Genomic DNA, 10,919 nt, shown 5'->3' on the forward strand with positions numbered 1-10,919 from the left:
AGGAACAGGGAGATGATAAGTCAGCACAGCCCAGAAATGCTGCTATGTGAGCACTTGGCCTAAAGCATTCCCCTGGCAAGGGCACAGCCTTTCTGCTCTCTGGCGCTGTGCCAGCCTAGCCAGCAGCAGCTGGGTGTTTCACAGGGCAGGCAGCAGCAGCCCTGCAGGGAATGGCACTGCCTGCTCTGGGCTTGGCACTGCAGGGACAGTAGGGCTGCCGTGGGGATTCCCAGATATCCCTTGAGCCAGGCCACAATGGACAGGAAAAATGCCATCCTGCTGCCATGTCTGAGCTGAATGCCTGACACAAGCTAAGGCTGGCCGTGGCAGTTTGCTGCTGCTGCTGCCCAGCTCTGCCAGGGTGGGGGTGTTCCCTTGCCAGCCAGACTGGTTCCTCTGGCACCTTTGGCATGACAAGGTGCCTGGAGGCAATGGAGTTACTGGCTGGTTGGGCTGTGCCCGCTGCCTTTCCAAGGTCTGATAATGCCTCTCAGTGTAGCCACGCTGCTCTGGGTCTGTCCTGTGGCCTCCTAGGTATTTGGCTGTGCTTCGAGTGAGATCTCTCCTCCTACAGCCTCTTCTGAGTAAAGAGACTATTTTTGGCTTTCCAGCAAGGAAGCAATGCTCAGCCCAGCACAGTTTTGGAGACAATCCCTTTTCCTTTCACCTCCCTGCAGGATCCCCAGCCACCTCCAGCACGAGCAGGGATTTGCTGCCTTGCCTTCCTGTGTCCAGCTGCCCCTTGAGCCCTGTCCTGGTGTGTTCTGGGTCGGGAGAGCCCCACAGCCCCTGACCAGGCAGACCAAGCACCACTGGCCTGGCCCTACTCCAGGTGACAGGTCCAGGGCTGTGCTATGGCACAAACCCAAATTATTTCAGGCAGCCTGAGGCTGCTGTGCCAGGAGCAGCTCAGGAGCCCCCAGCTGCCTTCCTGGGGTAACTGGAGACAGCTACACTCCTGCAGGTTAAGGGCAGAGCTGGGGCAAGAGAAGCTGGGGGGTGAGGGTTCATCTCACTCAGAGAAAGAAGGGAGGGAGATCTCTCCAGGGTCTGTCCTGTACCTTCAGCTGGGGCCGGTGGGCTCCTGAGCTGCTCCTGCCTTCATGACCCCACACAGGGCACTGGGGTCCCACTGCTCAGAGGGTTTTGTCAGCCCAGCTCGGGGGCAGGCAGGGGGGTAAGAGCACTGCCTTGGAAACCACATCCCAGTGTTCTGGCAGCACCCTGGGCTGCCCTGAGCTTTCTTGCCCCGCAGCCCCTCTGCAGTGGGTGCCTGACAGCTCTGCTCAGTGGGAGGAGGTGGCTGGAGCCCGTGGGGAGCACAGAGATGGGCTCCCAGCCTCCCTCCAGCCCCAGCCCACCCTGGCTCTGGGATTCCTCAGGGCTGTGTCAGACCCCAATAAAGTTGTACAAGTTCTCATGACCTCCCGGCCTTGCAGCAGTGCTAAACACAAGCACTGGGGCTCCTGGACACAGAGCAGACATTGCCTCTGGTGGGCCTGGGAAAGCCCCTCCTGACCCACATCGCTGCTTGGCAGAGGCATCTCCGGGTTGGGCTGGTCCCAGCCTGCCTGGCTCTGTCCAAGAATGGACAGGGAATAGCCTGAAAGGCTATTTCCCTTTCTAGGCAGGGAATATTCCCTGAAAGGTAGAGCTGAGGCTGAAAACCTTGCCTGTCTATAGAGAACCACTAAAAGAAGCAATCCCCTAGGCTGGGCTGGGACAGCTCTGGGCATGTTTGTTCTGATGAGGAGACACTGGGTGAACACCCATACTTAGTGCAGGCTTCTGTGTCAAATTCCCCCAACAAGGGACAGAAAAGTGGCCTCCTGGCTGGAAGTGGGGTGTGGGCAGATGGCCTGTTGCACTGGGGAGGTGACAGAAGTGGGGAAGGAACTGCTCCTGGGCTGGATGGGAGTGGCACAGGGGTGGCAGCAGGAGTCACTCTTGCAAGCATCCTCACATGGGTGAGGTCAGCTCAGCCACGCTGAGACTCTGTAGCTTGGTCTGGGATCATCCTCAAAAGCAGATGAAGCAATGGCTGTTTCAGGGGATTGGTGGAGGCTTGAGCCCTAATCTCCCCGGCCCAGCATGTCTGCAGATACTGCACTGGCGCCAGAGTCAGCCCCAGAGAAAGCCTGCAATGCCCCCCGGGGCAATGCAGCTTTGGGACAGACATAGGAGACTCCTAGCAGGCACTGACCATGCCTGGCACGGCTAGGTGGGTGCCAGGAGGAATGGAAATCCTAGCACCTTTGGATGCCCTGAGCAGTAGACCTGGAGCACCTGGCAGACCTGAGCAGTATGTCACCTGGAGCATTGCCAAGGGCTCTAAAAAAGGTGGGGAACTGGGCCAAAACTGGGCTGTGCTTCAGTGTGGGACACAGCTCCCTCTGGTGAGGATAAAGCTGCGACAGGCACCGGGCGCTGGACGCCTACAGCCATCCTGCCCTTGGGCAAGAACTTGGAGGGAGGGTTCGCCTTAGCTGGAAGCTGCAGGCAGTGTCAGGGCATCAGGAGTTCTAGGGGGCCTCCTGGAATTGGGTGAATTGCATCATTTTGGGGAAAAAAAACAAAAAACAAACAAACAAACAAAAAACAACAACAAAAAAAACCCAAAAAAACAAAAAAAAAAACAGAGCTGAAAATCTGCTGGGTCTCACAGAGACTGGGTGTCCCTGCTCACCTAAAGAACACAGCAAAGCCGCACAGTGGCTAGAGGCTGGGAAAGGACACTGGCTTTGTCCCCAGCTCTCCCCTCGCGGCGGGACACGGCTGGGTGGGTGCCTTTGCAGCGTGCAGGGCCCCCGGGGATGCCGCCCGGTGCAGCAGCTCTCCCGCGGGGGTCGGGATCCCGCAGCTCCCGCAGGGCTGTGCCGTGGGCAGACACCGCCTGCCCAGAGCCCACGGAACCGGCCCAGCCTTCCCGACGTCCGCTCTGTCCTCCTAGCGCGGACGCCACACCCCGCCCCGATGCTCCGCAGCTCCCCAAGCCTTGTCGGGCGACTCGGGCACCCCGAAGCGAGCCAAGCCCCGCTGCAGAAGCTCCGCGGCGCGGGATGGCGGGGACAGAAAGGTGTCTGTCACTCCCTGTCCCCGGGCGCTGGCCGATAGATGGCGGTGGCGGATCTCGCTTGGGGACAGGCACCGGGAGCAAGTGTCCCTGTCCCTGCTAGCAGCCCGGGGGACCTGAGCATCCCGGGCAACACCCGGGACGCCGCTGGACCCGGTATCGCCGGCCTGCAGCAGCCCCGGGCACGGAGAAGGATCGTCCCCGGGGAAGTGTCTGTGGGTTTTATTTATTGCCTAGACGAGAGATAGTGGCATGATGTCACCGGGAAGGGCTCTGGCAGGACACAGGGGCAGCTTTGACATTCAGCAGCACTCTGTTCTGGAGGGGACAAAGATTCAGTCTCCCTTTGTGGACAGGTCACCTGGATCCTTGGTTGAATCAAAGTGAATCCTTCGTGGGTCACCTGGATCCCTAGCGGCAACATTGTGCCTGATCTCACCACTGCAGGAAGAAGAATCAGCTCAAACATGCAGGTCCCCGTCACCCTGCTCAGCCAGGTGTAGTCATCTTGTGATGCAGTGACTCATCCACACAGGGGAGGCAGGTCCCTGCCCCTTGTGCTACAGGCATTTGGTGGGAGAAAGCCTCGCTGGAGACTCCATAACAAAACTACCAATATTTTAATTACCTGATCCATGGCTGGCAACAATTTTCTTGGCACTGGGGAGTTCTTATGTGACAGCCCCATATTGCCGTTGCCACGAGGAGCTTCCAGCATCTCCAACAGCTGAGGGCTCCACAGAGCCCCAGTGGCCAAGCAGCCTTGGCAGCTCCCAGCTCAGGGCTGGGGTGGCTGCAGTGGGAAGCTCTGCAGAGCAGGAGCTGACACTCAAATAGAGGAGCAAGAGCTGGGCACCACACTAGCAAACAGCTGGGTCCCCAGGCTCCCAACCCAGGCAGCAGGATGTGGCTCTGACCACGTTGGAGTAGATGGGACCAGGACTCAGTGATGCCTGCCCAGATCCACAAGCAGCCTGACCAGCCTCACTGGGAGCAGGCATCTCCCTCTTCACCCAGGTGAGATCCTTTCTGATGGCTGCAGGTGGGTGGAGACAGAAGGATGAAGGCTAAGAGGGCGAGGGATGACCTCAGCAGTAGGGAGGGAGAGAGGAAGGGAAAAAAGATGTCAGGAAGGAGAGGAAACCAGAGCGTATCTGTGGTGCTGCAGAAGGAACAGCACTGCTTCTGTGTCATCCTGAGCATAATGGAAAGGCCACAGAAAACCAGAAATAACTGGGCTTTGGATGGAGCCTCCCTAGGAGCCACTGCATGAGACAAGTTCTGCTCATGAGCTCCTTGAACAGGAAACTTGAATAAAAAACACAGCTGGAGCCTGCGGACAGAGTGGGTCTGAGGCCTGGGGGTTAAAACCTAGCTGGCTCAAAAGTCCCTCCTTTACTTTAAATCAGTGCACTTAGAGAATCTCATTTCTGTTTGAAATCAGTCAGCACCTTCACAGCTGGATTCCCAAATAGCAGTAAATCCCTCAATCAACCAGGAAGAAACACACGCCCTCTGCCCCTTGTCCATGGCCATCCTTGTCCCTCCCTCCTTGATGTCCCTCTGGCCATGGCACCACCATGGTGCAGCGGGACCATTTTGAAGGACCCTGTGCCTCTCACCCTGCTGGAGGCACCCCGCTCCAGCCTGGGCTGTGGGGGACAGGGCGCATCATGGGCGGGTGCTGCCTCCAGCACAGCCACGCAGCAACTTCCCTCCATTGTGTCTCCCCTCCCTGGGCAGCCGGTCCAATCTGCAATCTCCCACCATCTCCCTCCCACTGGCCTCTGCCGGCTGTTCCTCCTCTTTGGAGCGTTCCGTTTCCGCCACCCCGCTCTGGGCCCTCCATTACCGCCGTCTCTTTGTGCTGGTCTGTCCTCCCCATCAGCTCAGGAGCTTTGGGCGAGGCTCTGCAGAGGGGTCCCTCCCACTAACCCCTTGCCCTTCCTCCAGTCTGAGCTGGTGGGACAGCTGGGATCTGTCCCAGGAATGGGGCTTGCTATGGTGGACATCTAGAACCTTCCAGCGCCATGAGACATCAGCCTGCGGTCAGGCCTCTCGGAATCCCCCGACTGGGAGCTGTTCCAGCTCTGTGGAGGGAGAGAGGGGTCAGGGTTGTGACCAGGCACAAGTGGAAAGTGCTCTGATGTGGTTGGGTACTGTTGGTGCTGGATCATGCTGGTACTGCCTGGCATCACCTCTTACAACACAGCTGTGAGGTCCCTGGGTGTCCTTTTGCTTTACAGAACAGTCTGTGCTCTAGAGACTGTGCCTACAGACCTGGGCAGCATGTCCCATGCTGGGGCTCTGGTCTTAGCCAGAGGCTCTGGGTGCTGCTGAGATGCAGTGGATTTCTCATCAACTGCCACGTCCTTTGAAGGGATGTATTAAGCTGGGAACTCCTCTCACACACCCTGATTTTGGAGGAGCTTCTGTTGTGGTTACATGCTATTGTGGTTGCATGCTGAAGTATGAACTCACACGAGTCCCCTGTTTTTGCAGACAACAGTCTGGCAGAACATGGAGGAAAATGCAACTCCTTCCTATGGCAGAGACAAATCTCTCCAGCCTGACTGCTGCTGTGAAGAAAGTGCATTACCTTTGTTCTTGGCTATCCTGTTTCTACCCACGAGACCACAGGGCCTTAACCACTCATTTCTGAAAGCCAAGAGCAGGGCCTGGGCTTCCTCTCCTGCGACACCTTACTGCCATCCAGCAAACAATCAGCTGGGCGTGCCGCATCCTCTCCCAGCGCCGGCCCCGTGAAGCCTGCTGGCCTCGGGGCGGCTCGCGGGACAGCGGGGTGCCGGGCTGAGCCACGCTGGCAGCCGGGGCCTGCGGGTTGCCCACTCTGTCCCCGCAGTGGAAAGATTTTCTCCGGTTCCTTTCAAACAGCAAACCCCGAAGGAGCACGTTCACCTTAAATGGTGGGAATGTGCTGCTTAAACCCGGGGTTAGTAACGTCAGCGGTGTTACCTGCTGCTTCTGCGAGGGCAGAGCCTGGTCCTCTGCTCGGGACACAGGGACTGTCACGCAACACACATGGGGAGGTCATGGGGAGGTCATGGGGAGGACACGGTGGGCAGCGCTGGGTCAGGGAGGTGGCATAGCCAGCCCCTGGTCTGCGTCCGTCGCGCCGGCTCCAAGAAGGCTCCGCTGGAAACAACTTAGGAGAGCCAGGGTCGCGGCCGGGCAGATGTGCGGGACGGCAGGGGAGAGCTCCCGGCGCCTTTGGTCCCGCTGCCGCCCGGAGTGCCCCAGACGGCCGCTGCTGCCACGCTGCTCTGCGGGCGTCCGGCTCTCCCCGGCGCGGCTCCGTACCCGGCGGCGGTGCTCGGCAGGACCCGCACAGCAGCGACACGGCCGCGGCGGCGCGGCCGCCACCGCCCCGAGAGCGCCTCGGGGGCGACAGCGGGACCGGGCGGCCCGGGACGGGGCAGGCGGCAGGCGACCCCGCGGCCAGTCCCGCAGGGCTCGGGCTCGGGGGCCTCGGCCGCCCCCTCCCCCTGCGATGGAGCGAAATGGCTGAACATGTAGCAATAATGACCCGGCATTCAGACTGCCCGGCCCGGCCGGCCCTAATCAGCGGCCCGCGGACCCCCCTCCTCTTCCCCTGCGCTCCCAGAATGGGGAACAAAACCCAGCACGTTTCTGCAGCCCCCGCGCATAAAGCGCCGGGCCTGGGCCTCAGTGGGGGGCAAAGCGGCCCGTCAATCTCGGCGCCGGGGCCCCTTTGTCCCTCGCCTCCCTGCCACACCTTTTGTTCCCGAATCCAATAAGCGCCTATTCCCGCTACCTTCCTCGGCGGCTCCTTTCAGCGCCGGCCCGTCGGCCACAATGGGCCCGGCTCTGAGCTACGCGGCCCCATTCAGCGCCCTTGGCACGCTCACAAGCCGGCCGGGCCGCCCTGCCCCGCGGGCACGACGCGGCGACCGCCCCGCCGCCGGGCACGGGCCCCGGCCCCTCCGCCGGGCACCGGCCGCTGGACGAAGGAGGATCGGGCGGCGAGTATTGCACCTGGTTTATTGACTGACTGGGCGAGCTGGCGCTGGCAGTGACCGATACAGAGTAGATAGAGGGGCCGCGGCACTAGCGGGCCCCGCCGTCGGCTTTTTACAAGCAAAGCTGCTCCGCTGGAGCGGCGCGATCGGCTCCGGCCCGCCCGGCCCGCCCGGCCGTCGCGGCGGCGGCGCTTCGCTGCGGGCTCGCGCGGGCCCGTCCTGCCGCGCCGCTCCGCTCCGTCCGTCGCCGGTCTCGCACCGATGCTCGCGGGAGCGCCGGGGTCCCGCCGCGCCGTCCCGCCGCCGCCTCCGCCGCTGGTCCAGGGCGCGTGGCGCGCAGCCGGGCTGCGGTGCGGGTGCTAACGGGGCCGCGGAGCCGCCGGGCCGTCCTGTCGGTCCGCTCCCGACCCTCAGTGCGTGCGGGCTACCAGGCCCGAATGCCCTGCAGTGCGCCCTGGCCGCAAGAAGGCCCCGCCGCCGGCTGGTGCAGCGGCTGGCCGCCGCCGCTGAAACCCCCGAGGCCGCCCACGTTCACGAAGGGGCTGGCGGCCGCCGCCGGGCTGCAGGCGGCTTGCATGGACGCGCCGCCGGTCCCCGCCGGGTAGGTGCAGCCGTAGCCGGGATTGTAGGAGGCTGCGTTGCCGTAGCCGTAGGCGGGGAAGCCATTGTAGGAGTAGGGCCCGTTGTACGCCGAGCTGTAGCCCTGCGACCCGCCGAGGCACGGCTTGCCGTCACGGACCAGCACGGGCACGGCCACCCTGCGCGGCGGCGGCGGGGCCGCGGGGCCGCCCAGCTCCAGCGACTTGTCCTGCCGCTGCCGCTTGCACTTGTAGCGCCGGTTCTGGAACCAGATCTTCACCTGCGTGGAGGTGAGCTTGAGGCTGCTGGCCAGGTGCTCCCGCTCGGGCGCCGACAGGTAACGCTGCTGCTTGAACCGACGCTCCAGCTCGAAGACCTGCGCCTGGGAAAAGAGTACGCGCGGCTTCCTCCGGCTCCGCTGCTTCGGCCTCTCCGTCTCCTCCGCCTTCTCCGCTGCGTCCAGCGGCTTCTTCAAAACACAGCTCTCTGTACGGGGGAACACAGAGGTTATGGGTGCGCCTCGCCGACGCCGGGCGCTCGCTGCTCCCGGCGGGCCCCATCGGCGGACCAGAGCTCCGCGCCCCGGCCGACCCCGCGCGCCCGTCGGGGCACCGCGGTGCGGGCGGGGAGGCAGCGCTGGGACCGGCCGTCTCCGGCACCGCCTGTGTTTGCGAGGGCCCGATTCGGGCGGCGGGACCGGGCACGTTTCCGCACCTCCGGGACGGCTGCGGCGTTACCGCTGCGGCACCGCAAGGAGAGCTTCGGGCCGCGTCGCGCACAGCGCCGGGCACCTGCTCCGCCGCAGCGGGTGCGGATTTGGCCTAACCCGACCCGTTCCTCCCCCTCCGCTACCGAAATTGCAGAGCCCGGGCCTGATCCGGCACCTCCGGACTGGGGCCATGCGGAGGCACTACCCAGGGAGGAGGCGAGCGAGGCGCGGAGGAGGGCGGTTGCAGCCCCGCGATGTGCCTGTCCCAGCTCGACATGGCCAAGGGACGTGGGGCGGGCTACGGCGCCGGGACCTGGGCTTCGCGAGGCGATGCCCGAGGGCTGGGAACGCACCACAGGAAGCCAGCGCGTGGCCCGTCCCGGCGGGACGGTGCAGTGCGGGGAGCGCGGCGGAGCCGATACTCACTTGGGTCTCGGACCGCCGGGTCCAGCTCTTCTCCCGGGCCGGGCGCCTCGCAGGAGCTACGCAGCACGGCGTGAACGTAGCTGTCGGCGGAGATCCGCGCGTCCGCCTGGCTGCCGGGCGCTGCCATGGGGCTCAGGTAGGAGAGCTTTTCCTCCTCCTCTTCCTCCTCGCCGTCGGAGAAGCGGGCGCCGTCGGCGGCCGCCAGCAGGCAGGCAGCGGGGTGGAAGTGGTGCTCCAGGTGGTGCGGGAGCTGGGCCCCATAATGCGGGTCCTGCTGCTGCTCCAGGTTGAGGATGTCTTTGACAGAGAAGGGTGTGGAGGTGACGGGGCTCGGTAACATCATCGGGGCAGCGCAAGCGGCCAGGCAGTCCCGCGGGCCCGGCGGCTCTCGGGCGGCTGCTCGGCGGGGAGCGCCGCGCCCGGTGCGGGGGGAGCGGGCAGCGCCGAGAGACGAGGGGCCGCGCCTGCTTCTGTCTAAGTTGCCTCCATTAGCTCGGCGCTGGGGGTCTGCGTTTTGTTACAGCTTCTGCAGGGACAGCCAAAGGCTCGGGAGCCTCCTCTGCCCCGGGCCGGCACGTCACGGCAAGGAGGGGCCGGGGGCGGCCTCGCCATTGGAGAGAGGGGGAGGCAGAGCCGGCCCCCTGCCCGGCTCCGGCCGCCCGGCCAGAAATAGCAATGTATTAAGGCTGCAGTCGGGGAGGCTGCTTCCCCGCAGAGCGCCCCGCCGGCGCGGCACCCGCCCGGCGGGCGCGGGGACGGTGCGCCGGGGTCGGGGTCCCCGCAGAGAGCCGCGGCAGCCGCCGCCGCCCCCCCAGTGCTAAGCACGCGTAGGTAGGTAGGGACCCCCGCCCGGGCGCGCCCCGCTGGCCCCTGCCCGCATACGGCTCGGTCCGGCCCCGGCAGTGGCCGACATGTGCGGCCCCGCCGGTCCGGCCTCCCCGCCCCACCGGCACGGCCCCGCAAGCGCCTCCCGCGGCCCAGGGCGCGTAGCGGAGGGGAGATTCAGGCGCCTCCGCCACTCCGCACCCGTCCCGCAGCCGACGGCGATCCCGCCGTCCTGGACGGGCCGTAGCCATGCGACGTACACGTAGCCGACCCACTCCGCATCCCCCTGCACCTCCGGTCCCTTCGCCGGTGTCCCCGCAAATACCCCCGCGATCGGCCAATCTGCAGGCCGGCCCAGCTCGCCGCAGCCGGTGCGAAACTCGTTGCACAGGGGAAAGCGCGCTTCGCCCCGCCGGATCGGGCCCCGCAGCCCGCGACCGCCGGGCCCAGTCGGGGCGGACCGGGCCGGGCCGGGTGGGCAGCCCGGGACAGCGGTAACGCGGAGCTAGGTGGGGAGCGCGATACCGCGATCGTCGGTGTTTCCTTTCGTTGTTTTTCGTTTTCTTTCGTTTCGTTTCGTTTTCTTTCGTTTCTCACGCTGGTAACGGGCGGCCAGCGGGTTTCGCGGAGCCACCTCGCCGCCGTGCCGGCGGGTGACGCACCGAAGGAGCCTGCCGAGCTCTTTCGCACTGAGAAGTCCCCGGGCACAAGACTTCGCCGGGCACTGGCCGAGCCCCGCGGTGATGCGGAGGTGCCGCGGCCCCCTGGGGCTCCCCGCGGCTCCCGGACTTTTGCACGGGCTCCGGGCTGCCCCGGCGCGGGGAGCGGGCGCACCGAGGGAGGGGCAGGGGGTCTTTGGTGAGATTTTTCGTTGTGATTAAAATCCTGCTGCCCCGCAGGGCTTGGATCGGCGACGAGGGGAGGCCACCGGAGCCGGGCGCGTACGCCGGGCAGGTGAGTGTCCCGGCTCCGGGCTTCGCGGGGCCTTCCCGGGAGTTTCTGTCATGTTGTTAACGTCCGGCGGCTCCACCGTTCAGCGGCTCTATCGGTGCCCCCGTATCTTCGTTTTTCTGCACGTCCCAGAGACGTATTTACTGGGGGCGCAGCCCGGGACAGCAGCCCGAGTCCCGCGCACTTCGCCGCAGCTCATGTGCAACCGGTCCCGCGGCGGGGCCGGTTCCTGTTCCCCCGGCGCACCGGACCGCTGCCACCACGCAGCTTCAAATGCCTCTCCATATAAATATGACGATTCGGTCTCTTCTCGCCGTTCCCTGTGGGAGACGCCTTCCTGCGGTCCGGACGGTGG

The 10,919-nt window shown here is 64.6% G+C and overlaps 1 protein-coding gene across 1 annotated transcript; it reads right to left on the reverse strand.

Moving 5' to 3' along the window:
• Positions 1–7,387: 7,387 nt before the first annotated feature.
• Positions 7,388–9,443, reverse strand: NKX2-3 (NK2 homeobox 3). Its single transcript, XM_059851731.1, has 2 exons — positions 8,789–9,443; positions 7,388–8,139 (listed from the first exon to the last, which is right to left on the reverse strand). The coding sequence occupies exons 1-2, from the start codon at positions 9,129–9,131 to the stop codon at positions 7,499–7,501; spliced, it is 984 nt and encodes a 327-aa protein (XP_059707714.1). The 5' UTR covers positions 9,132–9,443; the 3' UTR covers positions 7,388–7,498.
• Positions 9,444–10,919: the final 1,476 nt, after the last annotated feature.

Source organism: Haemorhous mexicanus, chromosome 7, assembly GCF_027477595.1.
Source record: "Haemorhous mexicanus isolate bHaeMex1 chromosome 7, bHaeMex1.pri, whole genome shotgun sequence".
Taxonomy (NCBI): Eukaryota; Metazoa; Chordata; class Aves; order Passeriformes; family Fringillidae; genus Haemorhous; species Haemorhous mexicanus.

What these genes read in the sequence shown, in the direction of transcription:
- NKX2-3 (XM_059851731.1), bottom strand. Translation starts at nt 9,131, where the DNA reads ATGATGTTACCGAGCCCCGTCACCTCCACACCCTTCTCTGTCAAAGAC. An exon ending in CCCGGCGGTCCGAGACCCAA is followed by an intron (nt 8,140 to 8,788) that starts GTGAGTATCGGC and finishes TCCCCCGTACAG; the next exon opens with AGAGCTGTGTTTTGAAGAAG.